This window comes from Manacus candei, unplaced genomic scaffold (assembly GCF_025592945.1).
Source record: "Manacus candei isolate 608988 ecotype Guabito, Panama unplaced genomic scaffold, ASM2559294v1 h1tg000076l, whole genome shotgun sequence".
In the NCBI taxonomy this organism is placed as follows: Eukaryota; Metazoa; Chordata; class Aves; order Passeriformes; family Pipridae; genus Manacus; species Manacus candei.
In genome coordinates this window covers 5,328,047-5,354,487 of record NW_026138124.1, presented here as the reverse complement: position 1 = coordinate 5,354,487, position 26,441 = coordinate 5,328,047, and the positions used below count along the sequence as shown (strand labels likewise).

Here is a 26,441-nt window from a genome sequence, read left to right as displayed (position 1 = left end):
ATTACTTTTAAAATATATCTATCCAAGGAGGGGGGCCAAGCCTGTTACTGGGTCATTCAAAAATAGAAAGTATTTCATCAAAATACAAAGCCCACGAAATCGGAGTGCTGGGCTGGAATCTGGGCAGAACTGGGCTTACTGGGGTCACGGGATTTGCATTAGAACAGGGAAGTGTTTTCATAGGTCAGTGCAAACCAAACAACAAAACCCAGCTCCCTGATCTGTATCAAAGCTCGACTGTGTTTCTGAGGAGTTTTCCTACCAAAGGGATCTTTCTGGAAGCACTGCAAGCCTTTGCTGAGACAGACCCTGCACGTCAGGCAGGAGCAGCTGTGGAGCTCCAACACCCACGTGAAACGTGGGCGGCTGCGCTGCTGAAATCCCTTTGCATTTTTGTCCTGTTCACAGTCTCTGCCGGGCACAGCTCAGAGCCAGCATCCCACAGATCACTTCAACATCCCTGCAGACTAGTCCAGCGTCCCTGCAGACCAGTCCTGTTCCAGCCCTGGGCAGAGGGCACTGCTGGCATGGAATCCAGCCCAGCCCACACACTGAGGTTGCCTTCGCCTCCTTTCACTACCAGATCTCTGTGTTAGATGCAAAGGGCTGTTGCATCCTGCCCCTGCCTCCCAGGAATCCTGTGAAAGGAAAGGAAGGGATGTTTTCCAGCAAGACTGATGCTGTAGTTAGTCAATTTGCTAATAAGCTGAGGTGTGAATGGTTTAGGTTTAGGCAGGAAGAGCAGCTGTCCCACCAGCACATCTCTCAGTGCCAGCCTTGAGGGCAACAGAGTCATCCATAAGGAGGGGCTGTCACCTCCCCAGCTGCCCAGCTCCTGATGGATGAGCTCTCCAGGAGCAGTGAACAGGCTCTGGAGCCTTTCGGGGGAGGGAATATTTTTGTGAATGGATCATGACACAACCGAGGCCTGATTCCTGAGCTGAGCAGCTCCCTCCACCCCCCCAAAAGCCATGTGTTAGCTGCGTCTGTCACGCTGCTTAGCTGTGACAGAACAGTCTGGGACAATGCCCCAGTTTTCCCAGGGGATTCTCAGCAGAAAAGAGCACACTAGAAAGACATACAACGTCAGAACACGAGGCACTGCCTCCCAGGAGAGATGAAGGCATGGGAGGGGGAAAGACAGGCCGTGGGGAATGGCTGCTGGGGGATGCTCTCACATGCCTTTGGCAAGGGAGGTCCATCTTCACACCCCAGGGCTGCTCATTCCCTATTATCCACACTGCTCTGGGGAGGGAGGCATTTCAACCTGCACCAGTGACAAACCAGACAAAGAAAAAAAGAGACTGGAAGGAGATAAAACCCTGTCCTGTGCAGCCTGGACCCATCCTCCTCCTCCTCCTCCTCCCTCTGCTCAGCAGTGAGAAAAATACCCCTCTCTCCCTCCTCAGTGCACTCCATCAGGCAGAGACAGACTGAGCCCAGCCCCAACTGCCTCGAGATAGCGACGAGGTCTACACACATGTGACATGACAGCACCCTCCCTCCCTTTTATCCTTTCTTCATGTAGCAAATCCAGCAAAACTCCAAGCTCATGCTCACGTGCTGTCCTTTTTGCAAGTGATTTTATTTTAAAACCGAAACTCGAGTTCTCCATTTGTTTATCAAGTCCCCCTCCCCCTTTTTTTTTAAATAAAATTAATTTATTCTACACAACAGTAAACTCTTCCAGACTCTTCCCTATTTACAAATTAACATTTTTGCTTGCAGATCTTTGCTTCCCCCTCCTTTTCCTATCCTGTGACACAAAAAGTGAGAAACCAGCCCGTATCTGAAGGTCTGTAAGGCAGTGCTCCCATCCAGCCCCTTGGGACCTCAATGAGGAACCAGAGTGATGATGTCTGTGCCATATCCAAAATCACCACTAATATCCAAAATTCACTCTGTGTGTGAAGGAAGCATGTCCAGGTTAAACCCATCAGCCTTTCCTTGCTGCATGGGCTCCTCCAAGCTGGGTTTTAGCTGAGCTGAGGAAGGAGAAATACCCTCAAAAGAGCGAACTGCTCCTGCTGCTCTCTGAAGGACTGTGTGTTTGGGGAGAAGGTGGCATTTCCTGCAGGAATGAGATCCACCAGCTCTCATCTCACACAGCCATGGGCCAGAAAGACAGCTCTCACATCACAGAAGGAGCCTTGGAGACACCTTCCCTGCCCTCTGGAAGCGGGAGGCACAAATGACTCAAGTGCTGGGGACATGCTTTGCTAGCTCAGGAAAGAAGGCACCTAAAAAAATAAAAATTTGGCCCAACCCAATTCCAGGCAAATTCAAGGAGTTTTTTTGAGTTAGGTTGTAGCTTGTCTTGTACCTCTCTTTGCACTAAGTGGTAACTTCTAGCTGCTATGGTGGGGTCTGCTCTACCTGGAAACCTGTCCAGGCACTCCAAAGCCACTTGGCTCAGGTCCTGTTAGCACTGTCACCCAGATCTGGCAGCCACACAAGGAGCCAGGAGCCCTGATGCTGGGTAAGACAAGCTGTGGGAGGCAAACCAAGAGGGACACGCAAGCACTTTGTCTGCAAGCAAAGCTGCCCTTCCAGAGGGTCTCCCACCCCACACAAGGCACACAGACTCTGGCCTGTAAAACCATCCTAAGGGCTTCCATGACCTGTAAGGAAAGCATCAATGTAGTGCACATCTGGCCACAGCAGGTTTCTGCTCTACACTCTCCTCCAGGGCTCACCTCCATCAGGGACCTCCTCCTCCAGGTGCACGTAGCTGCACTGCTCTGTCAAAAAGCCACCAAGCAGCAGTGACAACGGCATGCCTGGTCCCTCCTGGCAGCAGTGCTGCTCCAGCCCTCACTGGCAGGGTTTTACAGCTGCTGGGGAGGGACATCAACCACTGGCAAGGGCAATCCTGCCCATCAGCCTGGCCTGGCCCCCCGTGCTGGCTGGCTGCTCACCCACCTGGCACCAGCCCCACTCCTTTTGCTCTTCCTGGGCATTTCTATTTGTCTAAGAAAAAACCAGTAACTTTCGATAGCAGTTACTGAAGATGTGTAGTGTTTTCATTCCTGGGAGCCCAGCTGAACACCTGCAGGGCAAGGCTGTCCCTCACCTCCAGACACAGCCCCTGGCCTCTGCCTGATGCCCCTGGACATCCCGAATGACCAACAACTGATGCAAAGCAGGGGTGTTGTCATATTTTCCAAGGTTTGCCTTGAGCAATGGAAAACATTGCCCAGCTGTGGCAGAGAGCAGTCAGAAGGCTGAGCTGTTGCCCTTGCAGAGAGTTTAGGTTTTGAGAAAGCAAGGAAGAGACGGAGGAAGAAAGGGATTATCCAGGGATTCTCTGTAGGTACAGCAAGGAGAGAAAGGAAACAAAGGAACACAAAAGGCAGGACAGCAGGAAAACCCTTTCTTGAATGCAATTCATTAAGCTTTGGAAAAAAAACCTTCTCCTGGCAGAGGGTTGGAAACACATGCCTCAGAGGGAGCCCAAAAGCCAGCCTGGATAAACCCTCAGTGGTGCCCTCTCAGTGATCCACGTATTTGAGCAAGTCTCTGCATGTAGATCTGCCATTTCCATGGTCATCCCAAAACGCCAGAGTCCCTTGGCAGCTGGTTTGCAGGGTGATGGTGCCAGAAGGATGTTGGCCATGCTGGGCTCTCGCCCCAGAATGGATGTGCCAAGGCTCTTTGGCTGGGGAATGGAGCCTGTCACAGCTCCAGGCTGCCATCCCACGATGGTCATACCCGGGAGGAGATGCAGGGAGCTTGGCTCAGCCCTCGGAGAGCTCTTGGTCCGGAGGGAAAAAGAAGAGGCTGCAAGCTCCAAAATGGCACTGACTCTTTCAGCCTCCCAAACCTCCAGCACTGCCCCAACCTTGGGGCTGGTGCAAGGTCCAGCTGGGACATCGCCTGCTGCTGACGCAGCTCCCAAAAGCAGCAGGGAGCGAGAAGGACGTCCCGGTTTGGTTGCTGGTGGCGGCAGGAGGAGGTGGCGAGGCTGGTGGAGCGGTGAGGGGCACGGCTGCCCCGCTTCCCCCCACCATCCAGCCCCCAGGCATGAGGGGCTCAGTAGAAGGAGTACTGGTTTTCCACGGCCCGGGTCCGGCTCCGGGCGCTGTCAGCCTCGTGGTAGTCCTCGGCACTGGCGGTGGGGGGCTCCGGCCGGCGCTCGGTGCTGTCGCTGCGGCTCCGGGGGCCCAGGGCACCCTCCAGACGGTGGTAGGGTGCAGGGACAGTGACAGGGGGGGCCACGGCCACCCCCTCAGCAGGTGGTGGGGCCGGCGGGCCAGTGGGTGCTGTGCTGCAGAAGTAGTGTGGAGGTGGCAGGTCGACCCGGCAGCCCGGGGGCTGTGGCACAAGGGGTGGTGGGGGGCCGGCATCTGCAAGGGAGGCAAGAGCTTGACCTCTCCAGTGCTCCCTCGCTGGCACCATCCCATGCCCATCCTCTCCATCCTTGACCTTGCCCTTCCCCAACCCCCCTTGCCCACAGTCCCCCAGCACAGCAGGATGCTCTGAGCCCTGTGGACCCCTCTGCCCCTCTCCTGCTCGAGCCAGGGGACTGACACCCATGGCCAGGGACACGGGGGTCACGCCAGCACAGTCCTGCTGCTACATGGTGCTCCCTGCCTGCCTTCTATGGGATAACACCCACCTTGGCACATCTCTAGAGCCACGTGCGTCAGCACAGACACAGCTGTAGGGAGGGAATCCCAGGGATCACTCCCTTTTAGTCCCACACAAGGTACCACCCAAACCTCACACCCAACCCTCCACATGCAGCCCTGCCCCTGCCCGGCTCCAGCACCTACCGGGCTGTGGGCTCTGGGCCACCACGTAGCTGCGGAGGGTGATGTCGGCCGCTCCGCCCGACTCCAGGGGGATGGGATGTGTGTGGAAGTGGCGCAGCATGTCAAAGATGGTCTGGAACCAGAGGTGCTGCACGTGGCACTGCCCGCTCTCGTTCAGTGACAGGCGGAGGTGCTGCAAGCACAGGGGTCAGTGGATGAGCTGGGGACTGGGAGGGTGAGACCACCCTTGCAATCAGCAGCAGAAGCCACCTCCATCAGCCAAGGGTGGTTTGCTCCTACCTCAGGATTGTCATTTTTAACCTGCTGCAGGGTGTTTCCTGCAAAACCCTACTCACTGCAGCCCCAGGAGAAGTTTGGCCCCTCCTAGGGATGAACACCATAAAGGAACACCCAGACAAGGGAGGCTGGGTGCAGCCAGGGGGGCTGAAGCTCCAATCCCGGTGTCACAGACAGCCCTGGGGAAGACTCTAGCCCACCTGAACTACTTCTTGCAGGACAAGTGACAAGAACAGGCAGCTATATCCCAACCCCTGACAGCATGTGCCCTCTGCTAGAAACTCAGCAGAAAACTCCATGTGAGTTGGTTCTTCATAGTGCATTGGTGTACTTCAGGGCACAGAATGAAAAAGGAGAGGGCGGGGGATGATGTGCCAGGCTAGGCTGGGCTTCCATGCATATTACTTAATAATATTTAACCTTATGCTGGCATGGCAGGCACTGATCCAGTTAGGAAAGCATAGAAGGGGCTGAGCAGGATGCAGAGGGCTCTTGGAGGGACAGGGGCAGGCGGTCCTGGGGCTGCCCTGCCAGAGCTGCTGTGTTTGGGGTCACTGCATGGCACCTGCTTGCTTGCAGAGCAGGAAGGAACCCAGGGTGCTGGGCAGGGCTGGTGCTGATATTCACAGAGAAGCAGAGGACACCCACCTTGGCTTTCCCCTGGAAGTTGAAGGTCAGCACATACTCCCCCGGCCGCGTTTCGCTCTGCCGGATGACAAACAATCCGTGGCTCCGGGCGCCCCCGAAGAGCACCAGCTGAGCCGCCTTGATCCGAGAGAGAGTCCCGTGGAACCAGGGGAAGTCAGAGAGGTTGATCTCCGCCTCTGCCTCGCTGTCCTCCCCTGCCCGCAGGGACAGCAGGTTTTTAGGGAGCACCCAGACATCACCCCCTCCCGCCCCCTCATCCTCTCCCTCAAGAACGAGATGCTGGGGCCGCATCCTGCATCCCGGTACCTGTGAGATGTGCAGTGGGGGAGGACTCCAGGGTCTGCAGGAAGTTCTCCAGTGGGACGTGGGTGAGGAGCTCCCCCAGGGAGTCCCTGCTCCGGCCGTGGGGCACGGGGACGGCAGTGGCTGTGGTGGTGTTGTGAGCGCTGGGCAGGGCACATCTGTCTGGCGGCCTGGGCACATCTGGAAGGGAATTTGCAGAGGGATGGGCTCATGGCTCAGCATCACCCACCACCACTGGACAAAGCTGGGGGCTGTCCTGCTCTGAAGGCAACCACGTTGGATACCCTTGGCTCTCAGAGACACCTGAGAGCTACGTTATGGCTTTGAGGGACTCCCAGACTTTCCCAGATGTAGGTCCTTACCGTCAGCCAGGAACTCGCAGCTGGAGGAGGTTGTCCTGCCTGGCAGACAGGCTCCCTGTGCACAGGACACTAGCTCAATATCGTCCCCGCTGTCCCTAAGGGAGAGCACAGAGCACATGGTCACATGCTGAGTGCCACACTACAGACACATGCACGTGTGGCACCTCCACTCCTCCACCCACTGGCACAGAATGGGGACTCAGCCAAACAAAATTCCAGCTGTGATCTGGGAGCACATCCCAATGCTCCTTGCTTCCTCCTGAGGAGCTGCCACGAATAGAAGCACCAACGCCACAGAGAGGCAGAGCAGCCACCAAACAACATGGCTTTTTGGGGGCGAGAAACCAGCGTGAGAGGGATTAAACCCCTGAAAGCCCATTGTATAGGGTCATGCTGGTCAGTCCCAGCTGCAGGATTTTGCTGCAGCCTTGTTGGTTTGGATGGAAATTTGTCACCTTGACCCTCAGCCCTTTGCTTCCCAAGACATCGGTGCACCCACATACAATCCCACCACCAACTTTCATCCTTTCACTTTGACCCTCTGCCAAGGGAATCACAAACCCGTAGGAATTACAACCCTAAAAGACATAAAAAAACGCAAGCCAGGAAGCCTGGAGCAAGCCAGCGAGTGGGAACAGACCAAGGCAGGGGGGCAGCCCCCGCAGAGCATCCCTGCTGCCAACCCTCCCCGTGCACTTCAGCATCCTTCTTGCACAAGCATCCGACTCGCTCCACAGCCTATTTTTATCCTGGCTGTCAGAAAGAGCCTGGCACTGCCAGAGCTGCCGGCAGCACTGGGCTGCTCTTGCTTAACAGCGGCCACGTGGGCACAGGCAGCGAGGAAGCGTCTGCGTCGGGTGGTAACGGCTCCCTCGTGAGCTGCTGAATTATTTAGTGGCCAGTCCGTGAATCAGCCACTGGGAGTCATTCAGCTGCAGCCGGCTAAAAACAAGAAGGGAGGAAGGAAACCAAAACCAACAGCGCGTTGCAGAAAAGCCGTCGCCGGGCGCTCACGCGGCGGCTCCAGCACGCAGCCCTTGGCAAAAGTGTCGGGAGCTGACTGGAAATTCGTTCTTGGCAGCGAGCGCGTGTGTCGGTGTATTAAACAGCTCATTATTATTTGCTCTGGAGTTCATTATTATTTGCTTTACAGTCACGTCCGGAGGCCAGAGCGGGACGGCGCTGGGTGCTAAGCAAACAGAGAAGGCTGGGAGGCTGCCAGAGGGGCTGGCGCGGGGATGCCGGCGGCTCCCGCGGTGGCTTGAGGGGAGCACGGCCGTGGTGCTCGGCTCCGGCTGGAAAACTGGCACTGAAACATGCAGTGGGGAAAAAAAGGGTCTTTTCCCAGCCTTGCCTCCCTCAGCAGCCCAGCCTCAGCACTGCTTTTTGAATTATCAGACTTAATTAAAGCTCATCTCGTTCCACACCCCGCCATGGGCAGGGACACCTTCCACTAGCCCAGGTTGCTCCAAACCCCATCCAACCTGGCCTTGGACACTTTAAGGGATGGGGCATCTGCAGCTTCTCTGGGCAACCTGTGCCAATGAATTATATATTTCAAAAAACAGGAAAAGGAGCTGGAGGAGTAGAAATCTGGAGCGCATCAGTTCATCCTCCCCACTAGATGCAGCCTCCACAGTAACCAGCCCTGTAAACCACCTCTCTCCAGCAGAAGGGGGCAAAGGCAGCCTGGAGGCAGCGGGAGACTCTCCAAGGCCCTGTTCCAGGTTTGCTTGAGGTTTTCAACTCTGCAAGCATGGGCACCTCGTTTTTCCAAAACTGTGCCAAGAAGGTCAGTGCCAGGGTTTCCCCAGAGGCTGGGCTTGTCTGAGCCAGCTGAAGGGCAGCAGCATTGGGCACAAAACCTCCCTAATATGTAACCTGCTGCATGGGCTGATGAAACAGCAGATGGGAGGTTCTGGCTGAGTTGTGACTCCAATGACAGTATTGATGCCACTGTGATAGAAAGGTAAATAAATCGATTTAACCAGCAGAATCTTAAATATACCATGGATGCTAGACTGGAAAAAAACATGGAGAGTAGCTCAAATACAGTATAAAAGCTTCAGAAGGTGGGTGTGAGAAGGTTCCCACGTTGAGGCTGAGTTCCCAGGTCACTTGCCTCTGCCAGGCTGAGGTGACATGGAGAAGGGAAGGGTGAACAGGCAGCCACTGCTCTGCAAACACAGGCTGCTAACTTGGCTTTCAGACTGCTCTGAGTTGGGGACTTCTGTAACAACCTGAGTAGCAAAAACTGCACTGGGGTAACAACCCGTGCTCAGGGGTGAGGGCAGCACAGCAGTGCCCAGCTCAGCCCCACACGGCCCCTTCCCCCAGCAATCCTTACCCAGGGTCAATGCAGTCCTGGATATCCGCCACCCAGGAGTGCTTCTGCAGGGAATCGATGGTCTCCAGGATGTACTCAGCCCCGTTCTCCACCTGCAGGCAATGTGGGATGGTGTCAGCAGTGCTGGGGTCCTGCCACCCACCCCCCATAACCCAGCTGGACCCCTACAAAACCTGCTGCTATTAAACAGGACTTCGCCGAGCAGGAGAGGATCAGTGTCCTGCCTCATCTCAGCACAGGGGTGCCGAGGGGTGACCCACAGAGATGTCCTGCTGTGCCCAAGGGTGTGCCCCCTGACCAAAGATGGGGCTCAGAGGAAAACTCCCACCCCACTGTTATTAGCACATGTATCACAAGGTTTTTTACAAGGCTGTTACAGCCTCTGTGGCAAAACCACACCTGGCTGGCAGCATTGGGGGTACCTGGCATTATGCACCAACATAGACAGCATCACCTCAGTGCCCCCCAAAAACTAGCTCTGCACAGGTAGAGCAGAGCTGCTCTCTGCCCCCAAACCCTGCCACACTCCAAAGCCAGGAGTTTAAACCTCTCCTCTGTTATCTTTCCTGCCTGCTGGTCCATGAGGCTTTGATTTCTGATTGCAGTGGGGTGGGAAAGAAGCTCACTTTCACGGGGAAAAAAAAAACATTAAGTAAAAATCAGGATGCAAAACAGCATCCAAAATGGCAAACCCAAAGCAGCTGTGCCTTTCTGGGGACAGGGAGAACCCAGAAGCCCCACATCAGTGGCTGCAGATGCCACGGGATGCTGTGTGCCTCTGGCAGGTTTCCCTGCATCCTTCACGGAGCTTTACACATCGCGTTCCTGAGCTGGCAAAGCAATCCGGACTCCAGGAGGGTATCACATTGCCAGCTGAGACAACCTCCAAGCAAATTAAATTAATCACAAACAACTGAATCACTGTCCTGAAAATAAGCAGGGAGGGCAGGGAGCAGAGCCCTGGCTGAGGCTGAGCAGTGACCTCGTCCCTGCTGCAGCTTGGGCTGTGCCTGAGTGATCCTGCCCCTGGCAGAGGTGTAGAGGAGCAGCAAAGACCCCCCCTTAATTTGTTTAACCAGAGAAAAGGAGCTTCTCTGGCTTTCTGAGGACAACACACAAAGCTGATGTGAGAGACAGGACTGCTCACTCATGCAGAGCATGACAGCAAGTGAAGCACGTGCAGGGTTTGGGTATTTTGCAAGCACCTGCTTGTGCAATGGAAAAAATTGCGTGTGCCTGGTGTCTGATGGGAGCTGGGGACATGCTGCCTGCTCATTTTTAGGCAATTTGGCAGAAACTATTCTAGTGTGGCCTCCCTAAACAAGGCAGGGGCTTTTCCACCCGTCATAACCTGCATGTTGTGTGTGAAGGTTGAGACTGGGGTCCACATCACACAGGAAGGCAGCAGGGAAACCACAGCACTCAGCTCCCTCTCTTACCCATCTAACCTTCACCCCAGCACCTGTGGGTGTTTCACCCCCTTTGCAAGTCCAACCAGCAAAGGGAGAATGGGAGAACAGCCAGAAGATGACCCAGCAAGAAGGGCCCGGACAGAAAATGACCCACAAATGATAATGGATGTGAGAATAGGGGAACAGCATTCTGTGTCCACAGCTGGGAGGGGAGGGCAAAGGCTGGCTGGAAGCAGTGGAAGAGGGGCTCAATGCTGTGCTTGCTGCCTCTGCTCACTCAAAGGGTCGATTCCAGTCAATTCCCCCTGTGGCAGGGAAAGCACCCTGGCCAGGACAGGGCAGGAGTAGGAGGTACCTGATAAATCAAGCATTTTTTGACTGGTGGGGTTTGGAGCATTCCCCAGGTAAATTAAAGAAATGGCTGAAGTAGTCACTGATCTGTTAGTGGTGGGGATGGATAAAGCATTTCTGGCTCCAGAAGATGGGAAGAGGACAAGCCCAGAGTTCTCCTCCAGCAGCCAAAGAAACTGACCCTTATGGACACCCAGAAAGCACCCCCAGAGCTGAATCCCCCCCAGGAGGGATTTCTCATGACCAAACCCAGTCAAACTCATCTGCTCATGCTTGTGACAGCCCCTGGGATGGGAGAAGCAGTGGCACATCCTCGGACTCGCCACGCTTCAGACACTGATGCAACACAGTTGAGGTGGGATTTGTAAGGAGATCTAGAAAACATGACCGAAGGTAGCTGATGAGCAGTATTCCAAGAGCAGTGATCAATGGCTAAGAGGCTATTGATGGCCGATGGTCAAAGCTGAGGGATATGCTCATCAAAGGCTCTCCGTGCGTGCTGCTCCTCAGTAACAATTAGGACAAAGGCAAGCGAGGATGCCTGATCAATTCATGGGTGACACCACTCTGCAAGTGTGTTGAAGGATGAGGCAAGAACTGAAATGCTCTTGTCAAAGCTGAGAAATGCTTAGTGGAAGAAAATGCCTCCAGCTCAAGGACAAGGGCAAGCTCTGGGCTCACACCGATTGCTGGGGGTGTCTGGGCTGGGGAACCACAACTCTGGAGCAGTTCTGCAGAAACCATTGAGAGGTTACACCAGCCCACAAGCTGCGTGTGAGTCAACATCATCATCACTGGGGTATGAAGAAAACAACTAGATCAGCTTGGGCTGGATAAAGAGGAAGAAGAAAGGAGAAGCAATCAAAGGAGAAGCAATCCTTCCTATCTGCTCTGGGACATGGCCCCATGTACACTTTGGGGAATTCTCTCTTCAGAGCCTGCAGGGAAAGCAAGGAGGACCTTGGGCTGGTCAGTCTGGATGGCAGAAGACTCTTGAGGTTGGTCTTTGAGACACAGAAGACAGTTGAATGACCCTCCATGGCCATGGTGGACACGGAGCACAGCAGAGGCTGAGGCTGAAGAGCGAGAAGCCCTTGGGGCAGGGAGGATGCCCCGAAGGAGGTGCCAGGAGAAGGTGTGGGACCTTGACAAGGAGCTGGGTTTGGTGGAAAATGATTTCCAATGGGAATGTGTGCCAGGGCCAGCAGGCTACCAGGTGCAAGGGTTTTCACAAAGCCAGGTTTTATTTTTCCCCTCCTCTGCTTTCACAGTTTTCTAAGCTTTTGAGCAGGTTCATTCAGCCAGGAAGCCCGGCCCCTCTGCTCTGCTTTGCCACACACTCTTAGGGGAGAAGCTCTTAGGGAGAGAAGTGTTTTTTGAGCAGAGGGAGGACACAGAAATGCTCGAAATGCTGGTGTCCTCCATGTACATGTGCTGCCTCCCAGCTGGGCACATCCCACAGCTCTGATGGAGAGTGCAAGTCCACACAAGTGGGAAAGTACAACCCCATTAGCTGGAGAGAAACACCACGTCCAACAACACATCCATCATCATGGTGGCCAGGACCCTGCAAAATTCAGCCCTGATCTGCCATGACAGGCTGTTGCCTTCCAGCAGAGCAGGAGGCAGCATTAAGCTAATTAAATGCATGATACGGAAAAGTCTTTTTTGGAGAGACTTTCACACTCTGCTCATGCCCACAGACTCATGTGGGGTGGTTGATCCCCAGGGTCTCAGTGGCCCTGCACAGCTGTTCCCACAGAATCATTAAGGTTGGAAAAGACGTCCAAGATCATGGAATCCAACCTTTGACCGAACACCACCTTGTCAACTAGACCAGAGCCCTGAGTGCCACTGCCCCGTGTCAATGAAACAGCCACCATGTGCCACCAATCCAGGGCCATGGCAGCCACAAAACCACAAGCAGCTGCACCAAGGAGTATCTTCCCTTGCAGGTTGTCCCTGGACACTAATTTAACCTGTCTCCTGGTGACACAGAGAAGCCAAGCTCCACAGTGAAAGCCAGGCAAACAGCTCGATCCCAAAATACCCAGGTGTCAGGTGGAGGAGGCAGGGATCCCATGGGGGGCATTAGTGCTGTTGGCATCTCAGTTCCGAAAGCCAAGGCAACAATCCCCTCAGGAAATGAGCATCCCTGCAGCAGGGGCTGGATGCAGGTGCAGATGGGGTTCCTGTAGGGATACACACCCTGCTCTCACCTTTAGGACAAAGGTGTTGTCTTTGTCAGGCATCTCCAGTGGCATTGTGGTGCGGACCTCGATGATGGCTGACAGCGGGATGCTCACCTTGGGTTTGGAAGCCTGGGAAAAGAGGGGAAAAAAAAAAAAACCAAAGAAAATAAATTAAAAGAAATCAATGAATAAAAAAAGTCACTCAATTGAATCAAACTGTCCCTGGGGACGACGCAGTGGAGCTCTCAGAGGCGAGATCAGCTCAGCCTGTGTGGTTATTACAGCGGGGGAATAAACAGCATTGATTTCCCTCCCGTTCTGATAACTCTGAGCTCTTTGAATTAAACCAAGAGGAGGCCCAGTGGAAGGCAGGGAGGTGCATTTAAGTGCCAAACCTCCTCCTTGTTCCAGCACAGGCTGAAGTGCCAGCTCTGCCAACACCACTTACTCCTCTCCTCTCCATTTTAAACCCTCTCCCGATGGAGATCCGCCGGGAGAGAACTGTGCTATCTGATGGGGGACGCTTCCCATGCGGAAAAGCAGCTCCCTTTATCCAGCACAGGAGCAGCATTTCAACCGAGAAGCTCCGACACAGCAGCCTCAGCCATGCAGGGAATTTTAATTACATTAAAATAAAGAAAAATGAATTTCCCCCAGGGCCCCTGGCACCCGCCGGAGCCTTGATGGGGGGGCAGGACCTGGTGCCTCCCACTCCAAGTGTTTGCTGAGCAACAAATTCCCCAGATATTTGTTTTAATTATAACAAATCTCCCCAAAGGAGCCTGCAGAGCTGCTCTCCAGGGCTCTGGGATTCGGAGCATTATGAATGTGGGAAGTGGAGATGCAATTTAGTCACTGAAACCTGTGCCTGGTGCCTTGGGTGCAGGGAGTAGGATGAGGCCAGGGAGCAGCTCCTGGCTGCAGGTTACCAATAACGGGCTCAGTTCCCAATTTTATTGGGAAATGAAAATAAATACATCCAAGACAGAACAGAAACTGCTTTTTCCCTTCCAGGATGTTTCCGTTTCTGCCAGCCCTGGAGCCCCAGCGCTGCCTCCAGACACGTCTCAACCGTGCAAGGCTCTGCCCATCCCCAGGGAATTTTTCCATCCTGCTGTTTGCACAGGAGAAGGTCAGAAAGGAGGCGGCAGCTGCTTCGAAAGGAAAGGAAACAAGGTGATAATTCACCGCTGAGCCAGAGAAAGGGCTTAGAATCACAGAATGGTTTGTGTTGGGAGGGACCTTAAAGATCATCTCATTCCAACCCCCTCTTCTCCGGGAAGGCTCTTCCTTTTAAAGATTTAAGGACATGGCCATAGTTTTTGTAGGGTCTGTGCAAAAACAAAGTTGTGGCTGCCACAGAAAAAAGCTGTTTTCTTCCAGCTGTGCCAGACTGGTGCCACTTTTACAGCTGAATCGTTTGCCAGATGGAAAGCAAGATGGGATGAGGGGAGAAAGCTGTAAACTAGAGCAGGGTGTGATTATAACAGAGGAGCAGACAATGTTCATAAAAGTTGCTGTAAAATAATTTCAAAATTGATTTTTAGAGACAAATCAAGATACACTAAAAAAAAATCCCTCTATGAGCTCTCTCTAAAATGTTTTAAGAGCAGCAGTTGTTCCATTTTAACCCAAGTTTATTACCCCTTAGGTGCAGCTGATAAGCCAGCGCTGCTCCATGCAGCCCACACCCACCAGATCCTCTGTGCATAAAATCAAGGAATGGTTGGGTTTGGAAGGGACCTTAAATATCATCTCATTCCAACCCCCTGCCACGGGCAGGGACACTTTCTACTAGACAAGTTGCTCCAAGCCCCGTCCAACCTGGCCTTGAACACTTCCAGGGATGGGGCAGCCACAGCTTCTCTGGGCAACCTGTGCCAGGGCCTCACCACCCTCACAGCCAAGAGTTTCTTCATAATGTACAATCTAAACCCACTCTCTTTCAGTTTGAAGCCATTCCCTCTTGTCCTGTCACTTCACGTCCTTTCCAAAAGTCCCTCTCCAGCTCTCTTGAAGGCTCCCTTGAAGGCATCATGCCATGGACATGGGGTTGTCTCCTTCCAGCCAGGCCTTGTGCAGTCCCTGGGCTGTGGAAGCTCCCAGTCCAGCTCCCAGTGATGCACACCATCCATACCAGTGCTGAGCCTCTCTCCAGAGAGATGCACTTTAAATGCACGTTTTATATTTTATCAGAAGGACGGATGTTTCAGTGAGAGGCACAGACCAACACCCACAGAGCCAAGGTTCACTCTGGCCTGCAGGTTGGATAGGTTTCAATCACATTTTCCCGTCCATTCGCACCTCAGCCACACAGCACCAGACCTCCCTCTGGACCAGAGCTGGATTTCATCCCAGCTCAGCAGTGGAAACAAGAAAAGCCTCAAGCGAAGTCCAACTGCTGCTTGAATTGCTCATAAAAACAACAGTGGAGAAAAGCCAGGGCTTACCTTTGGAGGGACATAAAACTCAAGGAGGAACCTCTCTCCTTCCACCTTCACCGCTTTCCGGAGCAGGAGGCGGCACTTCTGCCACTGTGAGCTCCCCACACAGTTCGTGTCATCGGCCACCATGTAGCGCAGCGTCCCCTCCCTCTGGATGTCCACCAGCTCCACCTTGGAGGAGGGCACCTTGGACAGGCGCAGCTTGTGGGTCCATTTCTCTCGAGGGTCCCCAGGCTCCTTGCCCCCGGCCGGCCACAGCTCCCTCTCGGCCCTCCGGCCGCCCGGGGCAGCCTCGGCGCCCGGCTCCGGAGAGGACTTGCGATGCCACATCTCCTTCATGCCATCCACCACGCACAAGCTCATGTTCCTCAAGGAGAAGCCTTTCTTGAACTTGGGCTTGGCGGCGGCGTGGATGGAGACGTCCTCCGAGCTGCGGGACTGGCCGTAGGAGGACACCTTGCGTGCCTGCACCTGCTGCGCCGGGGTCAGGTACCGGCTGGCACCCAGCGGGGTGTCCATGCTGTCCAGGGACTCAGTGGACGTCTCCTCCTTCCTCGGGGTGACCTCCCGCCCGTAGGGGACGTGGCAGTTCTGCAGCCCCACGAAGGGCACGATGTTGTACTTGGTGGGCGAGTCGGACACGAACACCCGGCTGACCTCCAGGCTGAAGATGTCCAGGAAGTTGGCAGTGAAATGGTGGGAGAAGGAGGTCTCTGCCCCGGGGGTGTCGTAGTGAGGGTTCTCCTTCAGGAACTGGCAGAACTTCTGGGCGAAGTCGACGGCGGCCGCCTGGGCGTGCAGCTTGCAGAACTCCCTCCAGTCGGGGAGCGGGGAGGAGGGCTCCTGGCACAGGGCATCGCCGTTCATGGCTGCCCCATTCCACCTGCCGGCAGGCTGTGGGGGCAAGGGCACAGCGTGAGCCTGGGCACGGACATGGGCAACCCACCTTGCCCCCCCCCGACACAGGGGTCTCCCCAGGAGCCAGTCTGCAGCTCCTGTGCAAAGGGAAACGCTGTGGGCAATTGTCTGTGTGTCGCTCTCTCTCCACCTCATACACTAGAAAAAAATCTTGGCCCCGGCAGCAGCCATAAATTGTACTTATTTTACGATTATGACCATGCAAAAGCGTTATTGATTTATCATAAAACCGCTAAGGAGTCCCCGACCGGAGGAGCCCGGGGGGATTCGCCTTCAGGATTTCTCTCGCTGTGTGTCTGCCTGGGCATGGCACAGCTCTCCATAGGGTGAGGGAGTATCAGGAGTCCTGGCAGTGCCCTCCCCTCTGCACCCAGCAGCTGGTCCTTCTCTTTCTCCATTCTCTATTTCTGCCCTGATCCTTTGCCACATGAATTTTGGTATTTCACCCTCCTCACTGGAGCATTGTGGGGTAATGGATAACCTGGGACAGGTCCTTGACAGAGGCCAAGGAGTAGATTGGGTACAGGGGGAAAAGAAAACAAAAGCCAGACCCAGGAGCACACCAAAGCTTAATGGGAGCTGCAGACCAGACCCACGTGCCCATGGGAGAAGCATCACTTTGCCCAGTCTCCACACTGGTCCCTCTCCCAGCAGCCATGGGCCTGCCAGGGCATGTGTGCAGGCTGGCTTGGTGCATATGCTGCACTTCCCAAACATCTACCAGGCTTTGGGTAGTGTGAACAGCTTCCTCAGGGAGACCCTGGCAGCAAACGCATCTTAAAAATCATCTCCCAGTGGTGAGACTGCTTGTGGTCTACTGGTGACAGCGAGCCTGGGCCAGTGAGCAAGTGGAGCACTGCTCAGCCCATGTCCCCAGACACAAGGTCCACATGTTCAGACACCCCTCCTTCCCCCCCGAGGGCAGCAGTTTGGCAAACCCACCTCAGCCGGCTCAGATACAGAGCCCAGGGGTGCCTGCAGCTGCCGTGCTCCAGGCAGGAACTGTGCCTGGGGGATCCAGTTCTGGAAGGACACGACAGTCCCCCCGGGTTTTGCTGTTCTCCATTCACAGAGCAGCTCTTTCCCTGGATTTTGCTGTTCTCCATTCACAGAGCAGCTCTTTTGCTGGCGAGGGATTACTCCTGCTAATAAATCACGCGCAGGATCCCGCCAGCAGCTTACACGGCCAATAATTAATTACTGCTCGGATGAACTGCACAAGCCACGGGATCAGGGCAGGCACTGGGGACTGGGATAACCCGCCCCTTGTCCTCCAGACCCCAACCACGTCAGTCACCAGACACAGGCAGGACCAAGCCCCAAAGGCTGTGATACAGAGCAGCAGCTCTGGCCAGGAACCGGTTGCCATTTCCCCAGTACATCCTTACGGAGATGAGGCACCACCTGACCTACCAGCACAAAACATCTGAGCTCTCCAAGGAGCACCTCCATCCCAGGAAGTGGCTCTCCACCCCCCTCAAACAAGGAGAAACCCACACAGGCAACAAAAATCTCAACAGAAACACGATGCATGTAGCATCTTCCCACCTTTAAGACAGGGATGCTGCTTGGTGCCCTGGCTGTGCCAGGGAGGCAGTGAGGACCTGCACTAGCCCCTCACATCCCACAACACCATCACCAGTCTCCAGCAGAGCCCCAGCCCCTGCAGAAACCCCTGGCAAGGCTCTCCCCAGCATCACAGGGCTTTCCTGGAGACCTGAGCAGGGAGCTGTGCCAGCTGGGAAAAAACCCATCCCTGCAGTTTAGGAGCAGCGTCTGAATTTCCCCAAGAGACAACAGGAAAGTAACAGAAAATGCAAAGCTGTTTGTTACCCGCCCAGCAAATGAAATTCCTAATTATCCATCCATCACCAAGCAGAGGATTTAAAGACTCGGGTTGTGGCAGCAGTTACTGCCCTTTGAATTGAAAATTCACAGCCCCAGCTCTGCCACAGCCCCAGGAGCTGCCCTGGCACCAAGCCACAGGCCAGGAGTATTTGGGCTCAGGGAGAAAAGGGAGATGAAAAGGAGTCTCCTGCTGCCAATCCAAGCAGTCACAGCAAGATCAAGGAAGGGGGAAAGGATGCAGAGGGAAAAGAGGAGAAAGGGGCTTAGGAGGAGAGAAAGCCCCACAGTGATGGGTTTAATCTGCCCTGGGTATCGAGCCCAAGGGCTTTGCTGGTTTACCCCCCCCCAGATGGGGCAAGAACACTTCTCCCTATCCCTCTCTCCAGGAGGTGCTCAGAAGGAGGCCTGCCTGCCCGAAATCAAGATACATTGATACAACAGACTCTGAGATGTTAAGGGAAAAAAAAAAAAAAAAGAAGAAAAAAAAAGAAAGGCACTTCAAAAAAGATCAAGCCCCAAACAAAAAGCCTCGAGATCCAGGCACTGCAGCCGGGCTCAGGCTCGGAGACACGCACGCAGAGGCATCACAGCATCTTCCTTTCATCTGCATGGGGATGACAGACTTTAAAAGGCCAATTTATAAAAATGAAGGCTAGAGGAGAGACATCTGGCAGGTCTGAGGAGGCGGGGATTACTAACCCTGTGCCATGTATCCAGCCCCCCCTGCCCGGAGCTGGTCCATGAGCCCTCCCTGCCAGGGCCCAACAGCAGGGGCTGGGAGTGGGTGGGGTGGCTGAAGGCAGCCCCCGGGGCCACAGAGCCATCCCTGCCCCTGGTTCATTGTTTACCTGGTTTCTGCGGGAAGCAGGCTCCCAATTATCTGTGTAGATTTACCTTTAATCTGGGTGCCTTCACTCCCCTCCATACCAACAGCTCTGCCCCACTTCTTGAAATAACTTATCATGCCACAGACAGCATCCCCGGGCAGAGCGGTGGAAGCGGAGACGAAAATAAGCTCAAGATGAAAATAAGCAGGAAAACTGCAATTGCTTTTTGGAGGGGAAGGGCCATCCACTGCCAGCCTGGCTTACCAAAGGCTGCAGGGTGCTCTGGGCACTTTGCTAAGGAGCCAGATCCCTTGGGAGGTGCCATCAGCCCACTCCAGAACTGGCCCAGGGGCCACAGCTTCGAGTCCCTGGCCTGGGTGACACAAAACACATGGATATATAAAATGAGGTGGTTTGTTGTGAAAGGGAAGCCACAGAGTGGCAAACACGGCATCAGGCTGGTGATGGGCTCCTAACCCACCTGCATGAGTCCCCAAACTCCTCCCAGGGCAGTGCTGTGTCTGCTGGGGAAGTGAGTAAAGGTTTAAAAAAAGAAGGAAAAAAGAAGGAATTTCTGGAATTGGCCAAATGGAAATCCAGGTTGGGATGGCAGGTGAGAGCCAGCCCCTGGCAGTGATGTTAGGACAGTCTCTCCCAACAAGGTATGCTGAGGCATCCCCTGCTCTGGGGGGTGCACACAGAATGATCTGAAAGTCGAAGTAAAGCTACTGACCTCAAGAAGAAATGAAATTTAAACTGTCAGCAGAAGCGCAGGAGGAAAAAAAACAACTCCCCGGTGAAGCAGGAGTCAGGGAGCAACAACAAAGCCACTGGGATTTGCTGAACCAGAGGGTGGGGAGGAACCAACATCTAACGAGGTGTTAATAACCCGAATGCGCAACACCGGTCATGGGATGGGCAGCACAGCCAGCCCAGCACTGGCTCTGATGGCTTTATTTAAGGAAACATCCCTAATAAAGAGATGTTTCCCTTCCGGCCAGCGCAGCCAGGCTGGGACAAAGTGATCCTCGGTGGGCAAAAACACTGTCTGGTGGAGGTTGTGGGCGGCAAGTCTGAATCCCTCCATCCCTGCCTGCATCCCTGCACCTCCACCTGTGTGGGAGAGCTCCCGGGGCAAAGCCAGGGAAGGACGGGAGAGGAAGGAAAAGCCTGCATGGGAGGGTGTGCAGCAAATCCCTGGCTCCTGGGGAAGGTGGTCCCCAGCCCAGTCCTGGCTGCCTTGGTCCAGAAAGCTGCTTGGCTTCCAGCAAGATCGGTTTCCAGCAAGATCGATGCCACTCAAAGCCCCAGCTGGTGATCCTGATCCCCCGGGAATGACGTGAGGAAACCCAGGCACCTGCTCCCCCAAGAAAAGCGCCTGACCTAAGCGTGCCATGCCAGAGGAGATCCCCGAGTCACGAGCAGGTCGCAGAGCAAGGCGATACGTCCCGGCCCCCCCCCGGTGCGAAGTGATCCTGGCAGGCAGGCAGCTCCCAACACACAGGCAGAGGCAGCCCCTCTGGCAGCTCAGGAGGGAGCCTGGAGCCTGCCTGCACGGCTCCAAGGCACTGCCTGCCCCAGGCACGCAGGAAAACAGCTAAAACCAGGATGGGGACTGACTGCCCTTAGGACAGTGGGGCAGAGTGAGCATCACACAGAGCCGGTGGCAGGAAGGAAGCAGGGGCATCATCCCTGCTCTTACTGTGCAAGCACAACGGGATGAGGGATGCATTGGCCACAGAGACGATGTCCCCCCATTCCACAGCAGACCTGAACCATGCAAAGACCAAGCAACCTCCTCCCAGGGTGTTTCTTTGCCACCTCGAGGGCCATCCCCAGCCCCTCAAGACCCATCAGAGCTTTAAGGGCATGCAGAGGCTGAGCTGAGGAAGAGAAAGCCATAAGGCAGCAGAAGCAGAAGTTACCTGCCCTCATTTCACATCCCCCAGACCCCTGACCATCCCCACCACAGCCCCAGTGTGGGAGAAGCTGATTTCTCTCCATACTCCTCATTGCTCCAAGCACTATTTATACTATTTTGATCTTAAATCAGACTGGCTGCCTGAATCGGAGAGAAATGGAAACAATCTTTGTTCCTCTCATTTACTGTCCATCCCACTGAAATATTAATCAAACAGCATTTCAGCCTCAAATTTTATGGTCAAACCACCTTCCTTGAACCAATCCCTTGGTAAGTGCATGCTTTGACTCCCTCCACTCCAGATGCACTTCAGGGTCCACCTGACACTTGCAGCCTAGAAAATATTTTTCCAGAGTGAAAAGGTTTCAGGCCTTTTTCTACTTCCCAGTGAGGGATCTCTCTGGTTGCAGCATCAGCCAGACCAGCCCTCAAAACAGATGCACCAAAGCACCCAGGAGTGCTAGATGGCCAGGGTAGGGTTTTGGGGTGCAGGTGCTGAAGGGACACATCTTCCAAAGAGAAAACAGGCAAGAAATGACCCTTCTTCCTGCTCTTGCACACATGGTGGTCTCCCCACAGCGCTGTGTGATATCTCCCAGTTCTGCATCCCGATGTCACCCCCAGCACTCCTGCCAGTAAGCAAATGGGCCCATGACAGTTCCTCCAGTAAAACCTGAGATTTTCTCCATTTCTCACTATTCTGACCATATCACAGGGTTGTTCCTATCGCTCCCCTCCAAAATCCCCCCCCCAGTGTACGTTATACCTCCCGTGCTGACAGCTGCTGGAAAATAAAGACGAGTCAATAGATAAGATCCACTGGATCTTAGATAATCTCTTCCCTGAGTAATTCCATCCAGCTTGCAGGGAACCACACTTGCCAGCCCATGCACGGGGCTGAAGCACCACCCAAGCCACTCAGCCCACTGGGTACACTGGTGTGGGACCCGAGGGACACGTCAGCCACAGGGAGGGGGTCCCCAGGGTGCAGTGACATGATGCTGAGCAAAACTTTGGTACAGCTGGGCATCATGGATGAAGCTTGGGCCTTGGAGGCAGCTGTGTCTGGGAATAAAGCAAAGACCTCCCCTCAATGGCCCAAAAGAAAAGATATTAAAAGAAAATAAAAACAGAGCTTTAGGTAAAGGAGTCAGAGGCTGTTGTCCATTCCCTCTCACTTGGATGCCACCTCCCATGCCTATCTCTGGCAGGAGAGACTTCCCACAGAAAACTAACCAGTCCAAAGTCTATTTTTAACTACCACAATAGCAGAGCCTCCCCCAAGGAGTGGCCGAAGCCCTGTCCCCAACCAAGCAATCTCACATTTCCCTCACTAAGCCTCGATTTCCTTCCGCCTCTCAGCCCACAACAAAACCCTCCTCCTCCTCCTCCTCCTCCTCCTCTCGCCTTCCCATCCTTGGAAAATTATTTGCACATCCACCCACCTCCAGGCTGTGGGTGCACAGTGTCCTGTGCACCTGTTATATATTAACCACTGACCTGGTACCTGGGGGCAGACCCTTCCTGGACTCAGAAATGCCAAACAACAGGAGATTTATCTGCTCGCTCCCCACCGCTGGATGCACCTGAAACTCAGGGAATTTAAAGAAAAAGCCCCACAACATCAACCCAACTGCACTTCACAAAACAGATGCAAACTCTTTAAAGAGATTCCTCTTGCCCTGTGGACCGTTATGCCATGAAGGGGCTCCTTGGGTGTTTTTGAGGGGAGAGCTGTGTGAGTCAGTGGTGCAGGAAAACCAGGAAAGCACATCCTGATGGATACAGCACAGCCATCACTGGGGATCCCCCACTGTTATGGCAGAGAACCCCCTAAGATTGTTTTTCAATTAAGGCACATAATAAACATCAGATAAAGTTACCCAGTTCTGTAGCAAATTTCCTTATTATGTTTTTGTGTGTTGCAGATCTAATTCCCCACACGCATCACTGTCTCATACCCGCCTGCAAACAGCCTTAAACTGCTGCCTAATGGTATCTGAGCTTAGGAAATTCAATTCTTCCCAGCGCCTCACCCAGGACTGCTACAATCACTGCTAATTGCTTAAGTGGTGTATTAAGCAAAATAAAAATTCCAGTGGGCTTTGAACCCCCCCCCTCAACCAGATGATGCCAAAACACCCTGTTACGGCTGCCAATCCTGGCTGGAGATCCAACCTCAAATATCTCTTTTCCTTTTGCTGTGCAGGGATGCTCCTGGGCAGGCAGACCTTCGTACCCATCATGGCCACAACCACGTCAGAGGGACTCACAGGCCGTGTCCAACTTCTCCACCATCCCTTTTCCCAGGGTTCTGCGATGCCATCGCAGCCCATCTCCTGCCCCAGGGTCTTGGCTGCCAAATGCTGCCAGGACCCAGTGGAGCAGGGCATAAACCAGCTCCCATCATCCTGATGGGCCCCTGGAAGTGGATGCACACTGGGTCCCACTCCTGTCCCCCCAGCTCCAAAGCATGGCACAACCTGTGCGAGTTGAGTCTCATCCCAGACCCAGACCCTGCACCAGCAGTGCGGGCGCTCCCACAGCAAAGGGATTCTCCAAGCCCTTCTGACTTTCTCTTTAACAAAAGTCGGATATGGGCTGCAGTTTTCCCTTTAGGGATGACCTCTCCTCCTCTCCGCTGCAGCGGAACCAGCTGGGATTCAAATCTGCAATTCCTGGGAGCGTACCACGTGCTCCCCGCAGTCCCCAGGTTCCCTCTGCCAGCCTCCACGGGGAAGTGGAGCACCGAGCCAGGCACAAGTCTCCAACCCTTATCCCACCACCTCACTGGCATCCCCGGGCAGGGAAAGCAGCCGAGGTCAGGCGAGGGCACCCACGGGCGGGTGCTCCAGGAAGGGAGCGCTGCCAGGAGCGGCTCCGCTGGCCTGGGGCTGGGAGCACGGCCCCGGGGCACCCCGGCCAGCCTGAGTCAGCAGGGCCAGCAGATGTGCAACCATCATCTGGTTCCTGGGAAGAAGAAGAGGAGGAGGAGGAGGAAGAGGAAAGGCATTAGCCAGCAACATCCTCATCTCGAAGAGATGGGTGATTTCCCTCCAAGGAGGAAGGACAAGAGGAGGTTGGACAAGACCACCCAGCCACGAGGGTGTATGAGATGTGCTCACAGTCCAGGAGAAGAGGGAACAGACCTGATGGCTCAGCCAAAAGAGGCAGCCCTGCAGTCAAGCAGCCACTGCAGCCCTGAGCCAACTGAGGGTCTCACACTTGAGGAAGGTGGTGATTTTAACCCCAAAGCCGCACCCAGAGCAGGACAGGGGAGCTCCATCCTGCAGCCCCCAGGGCTGACTCATCCCCCTCTATGGCACAGAACAATGGTCACCTTGTGCTGGGTGAGACACCAGACAGGGCAGGCAATCCCATGCCCTTCCCAAGCACATGTCAACAGGCTGGAGCATCTCCACGAGAATTATCCAACTTTTTTAGAAATCAGTTATTCAGCGGTGGCCCTGGGCTGCACTGAAGCATCACAATGATGGTGAGACACTGGGAAACACCACTGAAGGACACAGAGGGAAGGTCCAAGAGCACTTGCTATCCCATCTAAGCAGATCCCCTGGCAGCACACACCCACCTGCCTGTACAAACACAATGGCCAAAGGCCTCAGGGAAAGGGGGCTGAGAATTTTGGAAGAGCCTATGGAGTTTAGGAGCATGATCCCTATTTAGAAAGGCATCCCCAGATGCCTTTCTAAAAATCCCTGTGGAGGGGAGTTCTGAGTAATCATAGAATTGTTTAGGTTGGAAGAGACATCCAAGATCATCAAGTCCAACTGTTCCTCCAGCACTGCAAAGGCCACCACTAAATCATGTCCCCAAGTGCCACATCTACATGTCTGTTAAATCCCTCCAGCGATGCTGAGTCTGCCACTGCCCTGAACAGCCTGTTCCAGTGTCTGACAACTCTATCAGTGGAGACATTTCCCTTAATATCCAATATCCCCCTAATATCTGTGCCCTGGCACAGCTTGAGGCCATTTCCTTGCCTGTTACCTGGGAGAAGAGACCGACTCCACCTGGCTCCACCCTCCTGTAAGGGGGTTGTAGAGGGCGAGCAGGTCCCCCCGAGAGTCTCCTTTTCTCCAGGCTGAGCCCCCCCAGCTCCCTCAGCCGCTCCTCATCCACTCAAAGACAAATCAGCAGAGCCTCCCGGGGATTTTGGGCAGAATGCTGGGTGGACAGAGCTGTTTTACCTCCTCTCCTGTTCCAGTTCACAGGGTCCCCAAAGTGTCAGCAGCCTGGCTCTTCCAGGTCAAATGCATAACTTCAACTCATCGATTTCCACGCTGGAATGAGGGACCAGACCCACTCAGAGGGACCTGGAAGGCAAAGGATTGGGCTGTCAGGCCCTGGAGTGAAAGCAGTATCCTCGGGCACATCTCACCCCTGAGCCACAGCCCTGCTGGGCTCCAGCCTGACTCCACCAAAACTAGAAATAAGCAGAAGGGCCAGGGAGAAAGTCCCTCCGCTTCCCAAGGGCCTCCCCCTGGTGCTACCCAGGCTCAGCAGAGCGGGGCTGGAGGAAGCTCGGGAGCCGCAGCGGCCCCACGGGGGTCCCCGGGGCCCCGCGGGGATGGGAGGTACCGGCTGCCGGAGGGTCCGGGGGGACCAGGTGGGGACCCCCCCAGAGCTGCCTGCACCCCTCACGCAAACCTAGGCAGACAATAATGATTGAAAATCACGGAGCATCCACGCGGGGTGCTGCGCGCTGCCTGCGACCCCAGCGCCGGGGCTGCCGCCCCCCCCCCAGGGCTGCCCCTCATCCCCCCGGGGCAGCCCCCATGGCCGGGGGGAGCCCATCCCCGCGGGGCAGCCCCCCATCCCGGGGGCAGAACCCCCTCCCGTGGGGCAGCCCCATCATCGGGGAGCCCAACCCCTTGGTGCAGCCCCGCATCCCCGGGGCAGCCTCCCCCCTCTCCCGAGGCAGCCTCTACCCCTAGGGCAGCCTCCCCTCTTCCTGTGCAGCCCCTATCCCCGGGTCAGACCCCATTCCCGGGGCAGCCCCTCTTCTCCCTGTGCAGCCCCCACCCCTGGGGCAGCCCCCCATCCCCGGGCCGAGCCGGGCACCGCCGGGTCTGCCCCATCACCGCCCCCCGCCGTCCCTCCCGCCCCCGCCGGGCCCGATGCTCACCGGGAGGGGGGGATGACCCAGCCGCGGGGGGTGGGAGGCGGCGGCAGCCCCCGGCCCGGCGGCGGCGAGGGGAGGGGGCTGCTCGGGGACCCTCCCGGCTCCACCGCGCCGCAGCGGCGGGAGGGGGGTCGGGGGGGGGGCGGGACCCTCTCCCGGGTGGGGGGGTGTCCGCTCCTGAACGGGGGCGGGGGGAAAAACCGGGAAAACAAGAGCCCTCCTCCCTCCTCCACCCCTCGGCCGCCGCCCCCCGGTGCCGGTACCGGAGGATGCGCTCACCCAGCCCCGCTCGCTGCTCCGGCTCAGCTCGGCTCGGCTCAGCTCGGCTTAGCGCGGCTCGGCTCGGCTCGGCTCTGCCCGGCCCGGCCGCCCCCCGCCCCGCCGGCAGCGCCGCCCCCCGCACCGCCCACCCCCGCCCCCGCCGCCTTAAAGGGCCCCGCCCGGCCCCGCCGCCCCCCCGGGTTCGCAGCGCACCGGGCTGGGGACCCCCAGGGCAGCACCCGGCGGGGTGGGCACCCACCCCCCCCGAGCACGGGGTTGGGATGGAGGCAGTGCCAGAGAGGGCGCCCCAAATGTCGGTGGCACCGCAAATCCTCGGATGCCTCCCCAGATCCTCGCACGGGCACCCCAAGTCCGCGGGTGGTGCCCCAAACCGCAGATCTTCAGTGCAT

The 26,441-nt window shown here is 55.6% G+C and overlaps 1 protein-coding gene across 2 annotated transcripts; it reads right to left on the bottom strand.

Moving 5' to 3' along the window:
- Positions 1-1,566: 1,566 nt before the first annotated feature.
- Positions 1,567-26,133, bottom strand: SH2B2 (SH2B adaptor protein 2). Of its 2 annotated transcripts, none has more exons than XM_051810040.1 (10): positions 26,050-26,133; positions 24,836-24,961; positions 15,117-16,004; positions 12,694-12,795; positions 8,712-8,803; positions 6,365-6,459; positions 6,006-6,182; positions 5,700-5,893; positions 4,776-4,947; positions 1,567-4,346 (listed from the first exon to the last, which is right to left on the bottom strand). In XM_051810040.1, exons 3-10 carry the CDS (start codon positions 15,975-15,977, stop codon positions 4,033-4,035), a joined length of 2,007 nt encoding a protein of 668 aa, XP_051666000.1. In that variant the 5' UTR covers positions 15,978-16,004; positions 24,836-24,961; positions 26,050-26,133; the 3' UTR covers positions 1,567-4,032. The 2 variants fall into 2 exon arrangements, with proteins under 2 accessions (XP_051666000.1, XP_051665999.1); XM_051810039.1 differs by lacking the exon at positions 26,050-26,133 and adding an exon at positions 25,774-26,038.
- Between the last annotated feature and the right edge of the window lie 308 nt (positions 26,134-26,441).

Bases quoted from the DNA above. Each gene is read 5' to 3' on its own strand.
- SH2B2 (XM_051810040.1), bottom strand. From the start codon at position 15,977: ATGAACGGCGATGCCCTGTGCCAGGAGCCCTCCTCCCCGCTCCCCGAC. The intron at 8,804-12,693 runs GTGAGAGCAGGG...CATTGCCTGCAG, and splicing joins ACAACACCTTTGTCCTAAAG to GTGGAGAACGGGGCTGAGTA. The intron at 5,894-6,005 runs GTACCGGGATGC...CCCTGCGGGCAG, and splicing joins CCCCACTGCACATCTCACAG to GGGAGGACAGCGAGGCAGAG.